This window comes from Neoarthrinium moseri, assembly GCF_022829205.1.
Source record: "Neoarthrinium moseri strain CBS 164.80 chromosome Unknown scaffold85_Wmoseri_CBS_16480, whole genome shotgun sequence".
Taxonomy (NCBI): Eukaryota; Fungi; Ascomycota; class Sordariomycetes; order Amphisphaeriales; family Apiosporaceae; genus Neoarthrinium; species Neoarthrinium moseri.
The window spans coordinates 92,288-108,613 of record NW_026055199.1 but is presented as its reverse complement, the minus strand read 5'-3'; the positions used below and the strand labels follow the sequence as shown (position 1 = coordinate 108,613).

Below are 16,326 nucleotides of genomic sequence, written 5' to 3'. Positions count from 1 at the left end.
GAGCTCTCAGCCATCCTAGCTCAGGAGTCTTGCCGCACAGCCGTGAATTTTCTCTGCCGGTTTCCAGGAGGTTGTCGGGGCACTTTCGCTGCTTCAATTCAGCCCAGGAGCAATCCGACTCGTCCCAGGACTGGTTGAGTTCGTCTCGGGTGAAAATATCTCACCCAACTACAACCGAAGGACAGAGATCCGTTGCGCCCCTTGATCAAGCCCAAGAGCACCATGTGGCTCTTCAACAAATCAGCCAATCATGGACGTAGTTCCATTATTGTGCCCAATACTTGGCATGACCGAGCCAAGGCGCGCTTCAGTCGCTTCCGAGCGTTTCTGATTCCGATCGCTGCCCTCGCTCTCATCGCCGCGGGCCTCGGTACCTGGATTGGTTTGAAGTACAGAGAGGACAGCCAGGGCCAGGCGAGCGGTGGTGCGGCAGGAGTCACGACTCTCACTGCTGCCATTCCCGTCGTCGAGACGGTCTACCTCGTCCCTACTTCCGCTGCAATTGCCCCTGATCACACGACCACCTCGTCAGCCGCTTCGTCGTCGCCCTCCAAGCTCAGCACTGTCGTTCCCTCGACCTTCGTCACTGCGACGCGTCTGACCTCGACTGGCGGCTCAACTGCAAGTCCTACCGCGAAGGTAAGCAAAATCGTGCCAAGCCTTTGGTGAGAGAGCCTAACGTATTGGCAGTCTTCAGGCCACAGTCCTATTTGTGATGTCGACACCTTCAAGAAGAACGCAAGCTACGTCGGCGTCTTCAACAAAGGAGTTGTGCCCGAGCAGTTCCAGGCCCTCCCCGCGGAGAACGCAACAGACTGCTGTCAGCAGTGCTTCGGCATGGTCGATCGTGACTGTAACGGTTGGGGATGGCTCAACCAGATGTGTTTCTATGTCTGGGGTTATCCGGGCCCCCATGCCAACGAGACCTGCCCGCAGGGATACCCGTCACCAAGTTTCGACTATCGTGGTACTGAGCAGGACTTTGCTGGGTTTGGACCATGTGCTGTTCGTTAATGTTTCTTTCCATGGTTTTGACATAGAAACCACTGAGTTCATATGATTTCTGGCAAGTTTGGCTGGCTTCGGTATGCCAGTCAATGATCCTGAAGCCCAAGATTGGCATACAGTATAGGATACAGGAACAGCCCAAAGGATTGAGGCTTGAAGTATTTGGCTGGAAATCAGAATACATTCTGCAATGCTCGACAGCTCATCTTTGTTCACGCCGTGGTGGTCTGACCTTGTGATCCTCAAGTTGCAGTACTATCGTGTTCAGTCCGAGAGTGAGATGTAAAATCACGATAAAGTTGCCTATAATCCTCGGGTAGTCTTTATCGACCAAGTCAATGGTAGTAGCGTGAACGTTTTGTGAACACCGTGAGGCCCGTGCGCGCTAGTATAGCGCGTTGCCAACCTACTGCAGGCCCCAATGATTTGCCTGGGTTTGCCAAGCTACAAAGGTGAGTACCGAAGGTTGCGACCACGTGATGAGTAGCAATCGCACTGCTGGAGTGATCACGTTGCTTTTCATTATCTGGAGCACAATGCAGCACTCGACGTATAGCTGCCACTGAGCGGATATGTGTGCCGATGGATGCAGTGAGAGGCCTCTTGTATATGATGCTCAACGGTCGTCTTGTTGAAACTGAAGGGTTCTCTTGCCTCCAGTGCCACTCTAATCCAATACGGAGGTTCGTTCAGAGACTTGGAAGCTTTCGAGGAGACTCGTCACACCCGCGGTCGGCTCACTGGAGCACAAGGTGGCTAACGGAGGCGAACGATCTGACTCTGAATACGACGCGACCGGGTGAATCGCGTTGCAAATCCACTTTGGTCACATCCTGGAGATGTCCTCGATGGTGGACACCGGGCTTGTCATGATGGCCCTGGGCGCCAGGAGAAGGGCAAGATTGGACCAAGATCTCGCGTTCATGAGGCAAATCGCACTTCAGGTGGAACAAGGTGGTGGTGAATTGTTTGCTTGCCGAGTGCACGAGAGACGGCATTAGCGTTAATCGGCTAAACCGTGGGTTAACCCTGACAATATCAACGCCCTGGCCTACTCTCAAGTTAGTCGTAGTCGAGCATTTTCGATTGATAACTCTCAAACAATTAGTGCCGATATTAGTGTTAACCCATCTGTCCCGTGCAACCTCATTCGGGTGTCTGCCGCGCTAGGTGCGCCTTTGTATGAAGGCGTATACTGTTCGTGTTGCCGACTCGCAGAGCTGAGCATTAGTACCAAGCCATACATGTCTAGCCAAGATCTTCTGCATGAGGAAATCCGGGAATCAAATCACTTGATCGCATTGCCGATCCGCAATTCCCTTTTGGGGATATTGTCCAAGCAGTTGGCCTGCGCCAATTGGCTGGGCAATATATCCGGCTATTATGTGCCAAACGCTAAACCAGGCACGGCTCTACAACACCAGATTCTTCATATAGCATTCTGTTCTCGTTCAGCTTAAATTGAGCAAACATGTATCAAGCCTTCGATCTCATGCTACTCTGAAGCCCAGGGTTCAACAGCATTCATTGCATGCTGCGATAAATCAGGATTGCCCTTCAGCTGAGAGACGAGTAACAATCAAGATGAAGCACACATCAGCAATCTTGCTTTTCGCTTCTGCGGCCGCAGCTGCACCACACTGTACAAATGCCCCCTGTATGGAACCTTCATCATGGCTAAGTCAATTTTTCAGATACCTTTCCCAAGATCGGCGGCACGGCAGACTGGGCTGCAGTTCGCAAAACGGCCAATTGGCAAACAAACAGCCCCGTTACGAACGTCAACTCTCAAGACATCCGGTGCTATCAGCTAGCCTCTGGGAACGAAGGGGCAGTGACACAGGACTACAAGGCCGGCAGTACGATCACGTGGTCTGCCGCCCCGAACATCTACCACCAGGGCGCGCTCTCGGCCTACATGGCTAAAGCCCCATCTGGAACAAAAGCCGCTGATTGGGATGGATCCGGTCAAGTATGGTTCAAGGTCTACCAAGACATGCCTACCGTATCTGGACAGCAGTACAGCTGGCCGTCCGAGGGTAAGTTGTGCAAGCCTGCTGGCTCGAGGACCGAACTTACAGTGGAACGTTAGGGAAGTCACAGGTTAGCTTTACGATCCCAAAATGCCTCGAGGATGGCGAATATCTCTTCCGGGTCGAGCACGTAGCTCTCCATAGCGCCTCGTCGGCTGGTGGTGCTCAATGTGAGTCATGTCCTCAGTCACTTCTTTTTATAAAGCCAGTACGAAAGGGGTTATGGTGGCTATAGAGAATCTGAGAACCTTTCCGAACGATTTGCAACAATGGCTGACCACTGGAACAACACACATTGCTGACTTTCGTGCTGCAGTCTATATCTCTTGTGCGCAACTACACGTCACAGGCGGATCTGGAGGCGCGAAGCCGAGTGATTTGGTTTCGTTTCCTGGAGCATACAAGGCAACGGGTGAGTGCAACACCGAAATTTGAAATGAGAAGAAGCTGACCTGGAGCGCGTACAGACCCAGGATTGATGATTAACATCTACAATAACGGTGGTAAAGCATATCAACCGGCTGGGCCAAAGGTATTTACCTGTTAGAATCGAGGAATCGGCTTTGAGCTACCGATTATGGATCTACCACTAGCTATTGAAACACTGAGATTCATAATTCTGTACACATTCGTTTTACGTCTTCCGTCTGAGAACTGCCACAAGCATTCTAGCAGCCCGACGTTTGATCTGACCATAAGAACACTTGAGCCCCTCCCCCCTGGCAAGAGACTGATGAGAGATGAAGCTTATTGCGTGTGATGATCTTCTGGTAGAGTTTATTGAGCTGGAAGGACTCTCCGGGTGTGCAATACCAGTACCATGGAGCAGACATTCGCACATATGGATATGCACGTGAATTTAAGTAGATACCACATGACATGATAGGAGAAGGTGTAATAAGTGATCTCATTTGAAGTGGAAAGCGATTTGTGGACATTCGTGCGCGCTTGGCGCAATATTTGGATAACCCAGTGTAATAAATGTGTGACGACAAGATGTACGATTCATTGGACAAGATACGGGACAGGGTCAGGTCGACGAGTGGAAACCGAACAAGATGAATATTTCAGGTTGACTGAAAGGTCTTCCTCCAACCACTCAATCATCGTCTATGCTAATCAACGACCGTCCCATGGTTCCGGGTGCGGCTCTCTTTCGACCGAGACCTCCCGATCTGGAAAGAAGACAACGAATAGCCTAACCCAGAACGTTATCAGGAACCAGAACTCCATGAATTCGCTGAGCATGCTCCACGTCAGCCATGGCGGGTCCTCAACGCTCCAACGCCGCTCCGCCAGCATGCAGTATGCAGTCAACCTCGCGAAACCCAGCCCGCCAAACCAAAGCACGCAGAGGTTGAAGAGCTGCTGCGCTGGGGTGTCTTCTGGAAGTTCGGGCTCATCTGCACTTTCCTCTGGAGCCTCTTCGTGCCAAGCATCGCCGTCGGCGACGAAAGGTTCAGCTGAAGTGAAATCCGCGGATGGTGCGTCGACCACGGTTTCGTCATCGCCGACGTGCTCGTGTGGCCGGACAAATCCGCCCGCTTTGGTCTTTTGGCTTTCCCCCGAAGCTATAGATTGCTCGAGGGCGTCCGCATCGGTTGGCTGGTAACCCGCAATCCCCGTGCCATCCCGTATGAGGTGGGAGTGCCAGGGATCATACTTCTTGTCTTCGGGTACATTTCCGTCAAAAATGTACTTGTCAAGCATAGTGGAACTCTAGCCCTCTCATAGAGAACCAAGTGTTGGTTGGTGGTCGGTGTTCGCAACTGATAGTTGCGAGTGAACGTAAAACTGAAGATGAGGGCTTTGGCATTTTATGATTGGAATGAATGATTTTGGAATTGGACAAAGGCGATAAAGAATCTTCCAAAGTTACACAGTGAACTCTTTCATGGTTACAGAGTCATGTATGTTTGCGTCATGTGAATGTCTTTGTCTGCAACTATGGCTATTGTCTCAGTCTGGTAGAGTCTCGGGGTATCGGCAAGCTAACTGTGTAGCGGCAAGACATGGCTTCTCCGTGGACTAGTCTCGGCGGGTCGCTGGCCAAGACTCTGTCTGAGGCTTGGTTGCGCAGAGATCATCAGGTGCTGTGTGGTAGACGATTTTGTTCTGATGTGAGACAAACTCTTCTGACTAGAATACGCTCAAACTTACAAAAGCTGACAATGGTATCAATTCGACACTATGGTATCACATTACATTAACTAGGTAGTTTCCCAGCTGAGCCGAACGCTCCGAGCCTACTCAAACATCCGACATTATAAATGTACATTTACATGTTGCCCCGGTGGTGCTGGGCTCCATAATGGTTTAGATCCTCCCAACTCATAGAAAATCCTTGGCTTTGTGCAGCCATGTTGTGAGCTTGCGCCACCATCGCTTGCTCTTCCATCAAGGCACTCGAAAAGCTCTGCGTATCGGAGAAGCTCTGCGCGCTCGAGAAACTCTGCCAGTCTTGCACCTGCATCTCTGGCTTCAATAATTGTTCATTCGTGTCACCACCGAACATGTTGTAATCCACGTCCATCGGTGTCGAATCCATGGGGGATGGGACTAGTGGAGCAGGCGGCAGCTCCTTATCCAGAGACAACGGCCGTGGATTCATCTGCATTGGCTCAACCTGCAGCTGTTGAGGAGAGATTTGGTGGTGCTGGGAAGGTATCGACTGCGGAGGAGCCATGAAACTCTGTTGGTATGGGTTGCCCTGCTCGACCGGACTCGTGTATTGCATGCCCTGCATATGCTCGCGGAAGTCTGTGGAGGCTACCCGCCGGGTGGGCTGTCTGCTGACGGGCATCAGGGACGTTGATGCCACCCTCCTCAAGCCGCGGCTCTGGGACGTGATGGTCACCTGTCGGCTTAGCGAGCACTGGTCCTGTGATGGAGGATTTGATGCCCCCCGGGCAGGCACAGCTTCCTCGGTCGATTTCGGCTTCAAGACGACGTGGCAGTGTCCCCACGCACATTGTGCTATCCTCTGCGCCTGCTCGCTCGACCCGTCGAAAAACTCCAGAAAATCTTGTAGTTGTCCCTGGCTTTCATTCTCCACGTAGCCCTGCTGCCTGCCTGTGTTGTCGAGGTTCCAGCTGAACATGGGCTGGTGTCCGTTGAACTTGCTCTGTTTCCTGGTAATCAACTCCCTCCACGCGTCAAGCACCGCGGGTTGGTGCAGCAAGCCATAGATGACATTGGAATGCATCCAGTCGGGCTTTGAGCCCCCCGATTCAAAATGTGCCGCCACGTGCTCATAGTGCTTTTCCAACTTTGTATGCATGGCTGCACAGAAACCACAACCCCACGCCCTGCGCTTTCTCATGTACTTGACGACGCCATCAGAATGCGGGCATGTCTTGCATCCGTGTGCAGACTTGTGGTGTTGGTTGAAGGTGTTCGGTCCCCAGAAGCTCTGGTTGCAGTTTGGGCAAGGGTACTTCCGCCATCGTTCATGGAACTCCTCCTCGTGTCGCTTCCAATCGAACTTTCGCTTAAACGTCTTGTCGCATGATGTGCACCAATATTTGGCCTCGGAAGCGGAAGCGGGTGTCGTAGGCTTAGCAAACGATGCGCCTATCGATGAGACTGAACTTTGGGCGGTCGCGGTGGACAGTATACTCTCGCGACCAGAGCTGTTGGATGCTACTGACGATATAGATGATCGTATTTGGTGAGACGGAATGAAGTGATGATTTGGCACGGCATAAGTTGGAGACAATTGGGCTAGACATGATACCATTCAGCAAGGATCTTGAGACAGCACCAGGTGCAAACATTAGACTGAAAATGGGTTGAGCTCCGGTTGCCTTACATTCAATTGCTGGCTGTTGTGGTGGTGGTGGTGGTGGTTGCTGCTGCTGTTGTTGCTGTTTCTGTTGCTGTTGCTGTTGCTGCTGCTGCTGGCTCGGCGGCGGTGGAGGCGCGTAGTGTGGTTGTTGTGGCGGTGACGGTTGTTGAAGCTGGACCTGCAACTGCTGCTGCTGCTGTCTCTGATCGTCTTCCTCCAGCAATGCGATCAGGGCCTCGCGTGACAGTCCAGCTTGCTTGAGGGCTTCGAGGTGCTTCCTGGCCTGCTCGAGTATTCGCGAGGGATCATTTGTAGCGTCCATCGGGGACGTCATATGTCGCCCGTCAATAGGGGCGAGACTATCGCGGGTGTGGCAATGGCTGGGTGAGGCGAGGGTTGAGGTGTGATCAGATGTGGTCAAGTGTGAGGATGGCGAGCGGTGGGAACGGTGAGGCGGCCGAAATGAGGTCGAGGTGGACGGTTGAGGGAGCAGACAGCAGGAGTCGGAGAGCAAATCATTTCCAACAAGTTACGCGCGCGTAGACGTCGCCGGGTAGCCGACCAGGAGATATAATATTATTGCTCCTTCGGTCTCTTCCTGGCAACGCAGAGGCCACAACCCGACCGCGCCGCACCAATCTCTGGAGCGATGGCCTGCCTTGGCCTGCCTAGCTCTCTTGGGACGGGGACCCTGGTGAAAATCGTGCCAATCGTGCCATCCACTGGACGTGCTCACGCTGGCAAGCCGGGCAGGCCTCGCGGGTGCTCAACCTCGCACGCAGCCTGCAGAGCTTGGACTCCCAAGTCCTGCAAGCGTCCTTCTACCGTCCGAAGCTCATCTCTTCATGCAGGGATGTGGAGCGGGCTGAACAGCAGGCCCACCTGAAACGACAAGCCCCTGCCGACAGTCCTCGAGATGTTTCGAAACACGAGAGCTCGCTGATGCCTGCGTGGGCAAGAGAACCAATGGCGCGACTTGCGGACGGCAAGACCCTGCTGCGCATCTGGAAACACTCATGGCTGTCTGGTTCGCAAGTCGATCTGGCGCGATGGACAGGAAGAGGGGGGGAGTGGAAGACACGCTCGTTGCACCCGCTGGGTCTCTGACATGGGGTCCATCTTGCTCGCAACAACTCGCAACGACCCGCCGGCCCCCCCTGTTGATCTTGCCGAATCAGTCATGGTCGGGCATGGGACTTCCCAATTCTGCCATCAGAGAGCACGCTAGAGCCCAAATTTCTTTGGTTTGATTTGGCATTGGCAATTGGGATTGGGATTCTGCATGTTGCTGTGCTGATCTGATCAGCGAGGGATTGCGCCATTGCACTCAAGGTAAAGGCACTTCTGTTTCATGTCGCGTGAAGGTCGGCCGTCAGGGGGGAGGCAGCCACAGAGGACACGGCATATTGCTTACTGCCTCCAGCTCCTTTCTGCAGGTCGAAATTGAATAAGGCCACCATTTGGGGAGGGGAGGGGGCCGTGGGCGTGGGCGTCTGCCATCTGATGAGTATCATGAGATGGCTGCCCGAGTCCGAGTCCTTCGACTCCAATTACAGTTGCCCCGTTGCCAAGTCGCGAACGTTTTTGGAGTCCAACTGGACGGCGCCATCCCGGATCGGTTGAGGGACGGGCACGCAGAAGTTAGAACGTAGAACCAGCTTCTGGAAGCTAAAAGGTTTGATTGATCTCAACCGCTCGGCGACGGCGCGAAATCGCTCAGATTACCAGCACAAAAGGTTACCCCTGACTAGTCGCCTGGTGGGATGCGGCTGGGCCTAAAACTCGTTAATCGAAACGTCCAAAGGCTGCTTGTGCAGATACGGCTTAAGGAATGGGCCTGATGAGTCGGTCAGCCTTAAGAGGAGCAATTAAGTCGAACCCCATTCATGGTCTATTCCCAGTTCCGCGGTTCTCATTACTCTGGCTGGATCGCGGAATGGCGTCAATCGCCGACCGTTGGCGAACACGCCCTGGCCTGCCTGCTTGATGGTACGGGGCTGCCCAGGTGCAGTATTCCCGACAGCGTCTGTCAACGGGTGCTGGGTTGCTGGTACCGAAAGGGACCTACCACAGTAAATGGTAGTATTAATAGTATGTATTGTGTCCTGTGATTACCCGGTTTGGGGCCTTCTTTTATTTTACCTTTCCCTTCTCCCTTTTTGGCGATAGCCGAAGAGTTCGAGACCCAAAGTATCGAGGTGACTGGCGGTCGATCACTGGATCTGCCACAGCGCACGGCCGTGTTGGTCCTTGCCTTATGTTCCTGGTCAATCCTTTCCTATCGGACTCGCAACTCGAAAACGTCATTTGCTTTCCCTCCTAGACGCGTCAAGTTGATTGCTAGTGATCGAAAGCGGAGCGAGTCAGTCTTTTGCAGGTCCCATCTCGGGAGATCCGCGTCCGCGCCAGCTCCTCATATTCTCCTATGGTACGAGGTGCGGGCATGCAAGATGAGCTTGGATGGGGGGCATCATGAGACTAATCTAGTCACTACTGTACCTGCTAAGCACGCGCACGGGCACTAAAACTAGGTACATAAGGTTTTGTACCTAGCTAGGTGGGCGGGCGCTCTGCGGGCGACACGGAGGTAGGTTAGAATGGCGGACTGTCACGTCGGGCTTACTGAGGAACAACCAAGAGGCGGGGAGTATCTGTGCCTCTTCGGTCAAACAGCGGTTATGCCAAAGACTATGTTGAAACTCATTCTGTGTATGGAAAATCGTTTCACCCTACCGAACACGAGGCCAGGGCATGCTCCCAGAAGCTGCTTGGGTTACGCGATAAACTTCGACTTCCGATCAATAGCCCAATGTGCCTCGGTATACTCTTAGGACTCCCTGTTCTTCCAGTGCGCGTGACGCCAACCGGCCCTGCCCGGAACCGCTAAAGCCTACGTGCCCGTGCTCAGACGCATCTGCCGCGGTAGGTTCTGGCATGAGTATATACACCGCCGGCTATCGGCTTCAATCTCTTCAGCAATAATTGACTGGCACTTGGTCGATCTGACAATGGTGGATGGCTTGCGCTTCAACAAGCCCAGCTGCTCGAACGCATACTGACAGCCGGACTGTACGTATATAGATAGATAATAGATAGATACCAAGGTTTTGATAAGTCGGATATTTCTGCAAACTATGGCACGTGCAATCCCTGCCTTATTATACCACTCGATGACTTTCTATGCTCTGTCTAAGCATGTATTGCTACGACTGGTCAAGACTACTATGGTATGCGCCGTTTGTGATTAGTCAACCACAAGGGAAATGCGGACACGGATCCGAATACGGCGGTGACCTGGTTAGTCTATAGGATCGGCGAGCCGCAACGCGAAGGTACAGGCGCTGATAAACTCTTCTTGGCACCCGTACGATCGTTGCCGCGTGGCCATTCAGCACATCACTCTCACTTCACATGCCAATGACACTTCTAGACCAGGTTGTCTAGTTTCTATGCACCATACACGTTAACTCGGGCACGTGCCGATCCTTCATCCCCGTTACCCCAGATGCCGATCCTTATGAATACAAATCTAGGTATGCATTGTGATACCACGGTATGCCTTCGGGACTATATCATCCAGGTGCGGTCCTTGCCCAAGACTGGCGTCAGTATCACATAGTATCACATTTGCATACCACAGATCCCAAGTCAGCCCGCCATGGTCGCACTCGGACTTCTTGCCTGTCTTGCGCACTTTGTGCTCTTTACCGGGCACACCACGGCCGCCCCATCTGCCTCCACGACTAAAGCATGCCAGGACATTGATAGTGCACTACCTGACCGACTCTCCTGGCCCCTTGAGCTGCTTTATATTACTGAGACTCAGGAGTACTGGTCCACTGCCCTGCGAGATCTGCGGCCTGCTTGTGTCGTGCATCCTAAAAACACATCCGAAGTGGCGACGATTGTTCAAATACTGAACAATTATCCTGACGTTAATTTCTCGGCAAAGAGCGGTGGGCACGACCCTAACCCTGGACATGGCAGTGTTCAGGATGGCGTCTTGATCGCTTTGCGAAAGATCAGTGGCGCAACCTATGATGCAGAGACAAATTTGGCCTATGTGAAACCTGGCGGCGAGTGGAATGATGTGATCGGGGACCTTGAGCCGTATAACGTCACAGTCGTAGGAGGTCGACTTGGTTTGTTCTTGGAAACTCTTCTGAGAAATATTTTCAGCCAGCTAACGCTAAGAAGGCATTGTTGGGGTAGGCGGTTACCTCTTGCAAGGTGGTATCTCCTTCCTGAGTGCACAATACGGACTTGCTGCTGATGTTAGTGTCTCTCGTTTCGTCGATGCTTAAACTGACGGACTTTGTCAGAGTATTGTTGGTTGGGAAACCGTCATGCCCAATGGGTCGATCATCAATGTCGACGCATCTACTCGGCCTGACCTCGCAGTTGCTATGAAAGGAAGTGGTAGTCAGTTTGGTAAGTGGTTAAATTGATCATGTGCTTATGACCTGGATATTGGACACAACCAACGCGAGAACAATATTCACGAACTGAACATACTCCAAGTTACCACTGGTTGATCTTCAACCCCCACCCCTTTCTGGCAATTGCTGCAATTGGCAAGACACGCACTGACTGTGTTCTAGGCATTGTCACACAATTTACCATCGAAGCACACCCTATCGGTGAAGTCTGGGGAGGATTGCGTATCTACGACGACACTCAAAGAGAAACACTTTACACGGCTTTGCACAATTTTGTGCCCAACGGCGCAGAAGACCCCAAGGCAGCCATCATCTTTACCGATGTACTAGCGGTCGGAAGCATACCGGTAATCATAATCTATTACTTCTACGACGGAAGCGCGCCGCCGACAACTGGAGCGTTAGCTCAGTTCTTGGAGATACCGGCACTGGTAGATCAAACGTTTCCTCGGAAATACACGGATCTACTGCAGTCCAACGGGGCACCAGCCGCTTTATTGATGTCTCGCGTTTCATTCAGAGTAAGGGCCTCCTTCTAGAGGCCGAAGCTCCGAAGTAAGCAACTTACGTCTCAAGCTCAATACAGTAAGACCTGCGCGCCGCCTCCTGATATGGCAACGGCCTCGACGCGGTGCAGCATGGAGCAGGCAGAAAAGGGACGAAGCCGTGCGTCTTCTACCAAGTGCCGCAATGTCCAGTTCGTCCGAGGGAAACTGTTCACTGTTGTCGCCCCAAAAAATGTCATGGGCTTCATCGGAGGCACGGTACCTAGGTAGATAAAGGGACCTTGCTCCGGAAGCTCCTCCAGCACTAGTCAATCCCTGTTGACGTCGAGCAGAAGAGTGGAGCGTCATCGAGAGCTCGCCGGCCGGGATTCAGGGATTCACAGGGGGGGAAGTACTCTGACGTTGGGTGTAGCTCACGTACAAAGCCCAAGTATCTCCCTCTCTGCGCGACCAGTGCCAAGCCCAAGCTTGATCTTTAGCGGGCAGGCACTGCACTGCAACCTGTCACCGAAACGGCCGGCGCATCTTCGCATTGCGATCGCATATCATCATCAAGGTCACCATCGCCATCATTATCAACATCATCCAATTCTTCATCCCGAGACTCATCCTTACGGACCCGCATTTGTGCGCGGCCACGATCTGCGCGAGCTAAAGACATTACGAATTCTATCCGCACCCGACTCTCCTTCACAACTTCGTATCAGATCCTCCCCCGTTACCGAGCAGACCCCGGCACGCTCCTTGTACTACTACAGCCGAAATAAGCGACGATTGCCGTGACAGTTCAGGCAAACAACAGCTGGCCACGTTACCAGCGCATCAAAGCGCTTCTTCCAGATAATCCCGCCGCACATGTAGAGAATGTCCGGGCTGTTCCAAAACATCAAGGAGGTCTTCTCCCCAGCTCCATCGAGAAAATTCAATCCCGATCCACCAGCACCCGCAGACGGCGACACTGGCAACCTGAGCGACGACAGCATGCCGCGCGGAACCAAAAGAAAGCCCGACCCTTATGATGTGGTCGACGACGACGGAGGTGGGTTTACCAACCGGGATACCCATCAACGGCAACTTATTTTTGTTGGACAGCAAGCTAACACATCACTACTACTCACAGCCGAGGAATCCGCCGTCCGAACCCCCTTGGCTCAACGACTGAGCAGATCGCGCGTGTCGAGTGAAGTGCCGTCAGGATCCAAGCCACGACAGTCCGCTGGCAAGATTAGTATGTTGGTTCCTTGAAACAATGAGGAATTGGTCCAGTTCTGACTTGGTACAGAGCGTCGCAGTCAATCGTTGGCAAAGAGGTCAACTCCAAGAGGCGGAGCTCCTGTCGTCAGCCCGGAAAAAGCACCAGCCGAAACCACCAGGGACGATGACGATGACGAAACGGACTCTCGAGCATCTAGGGCACCAGTGGCAAATATGGGCGGCTCTGGTAAGTGTTCTGCCATGGCTGCCGATTATCATCAGCGCACTGACAAGTCCAATTGTGCAGAACTCACCAAACAGGGAGCCGAAAGCAAAGACCAGGAGAAGCTGAGTGAAGAGAAGCCAACTGAGCAAGACGCGGAAAAATTGCTCGTCAAAGCTTTAGACGAGGGTCGAAGCGATGGCGCCGACGGCGTGCATGAGGTTGAGAAGTTGCTCCGACACCGATGCATCTCTGACGGAACTGTCGAGTTTTTGGTCCACTGGGCTGGGGAGAAAGAAGAAGAGGCCACCTACGAGCCTGAGGACGCGATTCAAGACGGTGCTGCTGAGATGCTGTATGAGTACTGGAAAAAGCTTCGCGGTCGTTCTAAACAGCTCTTTGACAAGGAGAAGAACCGCGAGGCTTACTTTGTCTTCAAGATCTTGGACCACAAGAAGGAAAAGTCGATCATGTCGATGAAAGTCCAATGGGTGGGATATCCAGGTACCGACGAAGACACGACCTGGGAGCCCGAGACAAAGCTCAAGAAAATTGCGAAAGAATCATTGGACAAGTACTGGGAAGCGCAGGGCGGTCGAGAAAAGTACGTGGGGAAGCGCGGCCGAGGCAAGAAGGCAAAGATTGGGTAGGCGTCACAAGGACACACATGCTACTGGCTAGCTAATGTTGGCAACCTATCTTTCTGAGACCGCTGGGCTTGCCTGATTGCCGTACCCTGAGGGTAGGAATGGTTTGGGGTTTCCTGCTGGAAAGTAGGCTTGTATTAGTGCCGTGTGCCAAATGGCATCCTCCAGTCGTTCTGATGTATTTATAGTTTTCCCAGGGGACGAGTTGAGCCAGGAAGAAGCCACTTCCCAAGGAATTTGACCGTGAGAGCGCCACATAACGAGAATTATTCAGCGCGGCGGGTCGTACCTTGGATGTGAAGGATCGTTGATTATCTGGCATGATGGCCAGCCCCGGTCATTCAGCTCAAGCAACCACCGGCATGACTGTTACTCAAGTACATACATAACTAAGCAATAATGTCTATTCAATGCATCAGTCACTGAAAGCAGCAGCTTTCCTTATCCGGTGGTGCCCAAATCCGGCACACTGTCTCTGGCACAAAGGATCACGGGCCAGAACTATGGACCAGCAGGTATTTTCTTTTTACAGAAAGGCTGCATGCCCACCATAAGGTAGCTATCTACCTTGCGAAAATGCGTTGTAAAGCGTTGTTTGGACTATCTGCCTAGTTGTCTACCCTAAACGTAGATCGTCCTGTCAGACTATGGCGGCTGTCCTACCGCCGCCACCACCCCCAGGGCCTGGTGCAGGCCAAGGACCTGCCGGAGTATTTCACCGATACGAGAATCTCCCAGCCGAGCTTGTTAACATGATATGGGATCAATACAGGCTGGATCCCGGGGTTGTACATCATCACCTCCTCGTCCACGTCCATCCGGGCACTCGCAGAATGCCACGCGCTTATCTCTGCACAGATCCGTTCCACCGAACTGTGAATGATAACCCGATGGTGAACCGGAACCCACGACATCACCCTCCCACTATTGGAATTCCCTTCTCCAACGGCGTCGTCAGGCACAAAATTGAGTTGCCGCGAGGGATTCGGCACAGGAGGCCGACGACGACCTGGGCTAGGCGATGGGACGGCTACCCTCAATTTAGGGACCTGGCCGTCGACATGAGTCCGCCGCACGTATACGTCCACCGGCACCACGACGTCTTCTACTTCGACAACGAGTTCAGCTACACTGCCAACCACTACCCGCACGTGCAGATAGCCCGACGCACCCCGCTCCAGTTCCTCTCGTCTCATATGTCTTGGGGCGCCACCCGCAATGCTGGTGAGCTGGCCGCAGGGGGTCGTTTCAGCTGGATGAGGAGAATTGGCAAGCTGGCGATGCGGATGGAGCGCCACCCGGCTCCCGGTTACTTTGCTCGCTGGTTCATCGACAACGCGGCCCGCATTATAGCCTTGTGCACCACCCTGAGGCGCCTATACATCGTCATCGACTCGCTGCGGCCAGGCTGCACGCTTCTGAGCAACCTAGATGATGACAACACCGCCGGCAGGGACGGGTTTGTCTCGTACAGAACCTTCCTATACAGACACAGATATGCCCGCCAGTTCGTACCTGGACACTTCTGCAACTGCGTCTTGCCCCCTCCCGAACTGTTTGACGGGGCCTTCCCTACACTTGTCCGCCCACCGTGGATGCAGGACGATACGCTTTTGATCAACCTTGGGATCGACGTGATTATCATGCTCATTCGAACAAGCAATGCGCCTTACCTCGCCAATAATTGGGATTTCCGACATCTTGAGATTCGCTGGGTAGTCGATAACTCTTGACACGCTCTGCCTTGGAGGCGGGGACTGGGTAGGGACTAGTCTGGGCTTTGTTGATATCCAACCCCATTGCGCTCGGACTACTACCCCCGAAGGACCCGAGAAACCAACGATTTATCAATGATAATTTCCCACTCATTCAATACCTTCTATCCTTTGAGTGTTCAGGTTGAAAGTCCGATTAGTTTGACTATTCACAAGCCTTGACTTTAATACTATCAGCATTCCCCTTGGCATTTTCCGTGTAGGCCTACGCTTTAGAGTGTAGATTAGGATATCCATATGGTTGTTCTGTGCATCAACTCTAGGAGCTAGAAACATAATAGCAACAAGAATTCCATCCATAGTACAGCCAGCCAACTTCATCAGAGCCTATATGCAAGTCCACTTTCGTGAGACCCAGCCTCTGCATCTTTATAAGTCGCAGTGAGCAACAAGCGTTCTATGGGATATACATTTACTGGTTTCGAAGCCAATCAAAGCGTGTATAGCCGAAGATCCTGGATCGTGGTTGCTTTGTTCCTAGGATAATACACTGTGATTGCAAAACATTGCATTGCGTTTCCTTTTTCAGTCTCGATATAACGCATGGTAGTCTATCGATGTGGCTAGTGGCCGTAGACGGGAGTTCCCAACACTTTCCTATCTTGGACGACACCTCTTAGGCTTGGCGTAACTGTGACCACGTTACGTCGGAAAAGGCAAAGCCCGAGACAGGTCAAAACCAATACAAAGAACACAAGGAAGAGATGATTGAAT

General features: G+C 52.7%; 7 protein-coding genes across 7 annotated transcripts; 5 read left to right on the top strand and 2 right to left on the bottom strand.

The window, feature by feature from the left end:
- Positions 1-222: 222 nt before the first annotated feature.
- Positions 223-1,014, top strand: JN550_012411 (uncharacterized protein; the record flags this gene model as incomplete). The annotated part of the gene is made up of 2 exons (XM_049310883.1): positions 223-639; positions 691-1,014. 2 exons carry the CDS (start codon positions 223-225, stop codon positions 1,012-1,014), a joined length of 741 nt encoding a protein of 246 aa, XP_049165643.1.
- A 1,578-nt stretch (positions 1,015-2,592) lies between these two features.
- On the top strand, positions 2,593-3,588 carry JN550_012410 (uncharacterized protein; the record flags this gene model as incomplete). The annotated part of the gene is made up of 5 exons (XM_049310882.1): positions 2,593-2,650; positions 2,703-3,047; positions 3,101-3,211; positions 3,358-3,453; positions 3,509-3,588. The coding sequence occupies 5 exons, from the start codon at positions 2,593-2,595 to the stop codon at positions 3,586-3,588; spliced, it is 690 nt and encodes a 229-aa protein (XP_049165642.1).
- A 572-nt stretch (positions 3,589-4,160) lies between these two features.
- JN550_012409 (uncharacterized protein) lies at positions 4,161-4,751 on the bottom strand (the record flags this gene model as incomplete). The annotated part of the gene is made up of 1 exon (XM_049310881.1): positions 4,161-4,751. One exon carries the CDS (start codon positions 4,749-4,751, stop codon positions 4,161-4,163), a length of 591 nt encoding a protein of 196 aa, XP_049165641.1.
- A 568-nt stretch (positions 4,752-5,319) lies between these two features.
- Positions 5,320-6,321, bottom strand: JN550_012408 (uncharacterized protein; the record flags this gene model as incomplete). Its single annotated transcript, XM_049310880.1, has 1 exon — positions 5,320-6,321. One exon carries the CDS (start codon positions 6,319-6,321, stop codon positions 5,320-5,322), a length of 1,002 nt encoding a protein of 333 aa, XP_049165640.1.
- Positions 6,322-10,486: 4,165 nt separating this feature from the next.
- Positions 10,487-12,043, top strand: JN550_012407 (uncharacterized protein; the record flags this gene model as incomplete). Its single annotated transcript, XM_049310879.1, has 5 exons — positions 10,487-10,970; positions 11,026-11,102; positions 11,151-11,259; positions 11,430-11,788; positions 11,858-12,043. 5 exons carry the CDS (start codon positions 10,487-10,489, stop codon positions 12,041-12,043), a joined length of 1,215 nt encoding a protein of 404 aa, XP_049165639.1.
- Positions 12,044-12,637: 594 nt separating this feature from the next.
- Positions 12,638-13,840, top strand: JN550_012406 (uncharacterized protein; the record flags this gene model as incomplete). The annotated part of the gene is made up of 4 exons (XM_049310878.1): positions 12,638-12,812; positions 12,894-13,001; positions 13,056-13,214; positions 13,275-13,840. The coding sequence occupies 4 exons, from the start codon at positions 12,638-12,640 to the stop codon at positions 13,838-13,840; spliced, it is 1,008 nt and encodes a 335-aa protein (XP_049165638.1).
- A 644-nt stretch (positions 13,841-14,484) lies between these two features.
- Positions 14,485-15,570, top strand: JN550_012405 (uncharacterized protein; the record flags this gene model as incomplete). Its single annotated transcript, XM_049310877.1, has 1 exon — positions 14,485-15,570. The coding sequence occupies one exon, from the start codon at positions 14,485-14,487 to the stop codon at positions 15,568-15,570; it is 1,086 nt and encodes a 361-aa protein (XP_049165637.1).
- Positions 15,571-16,326: the final 756 nt, after the last annotated feature.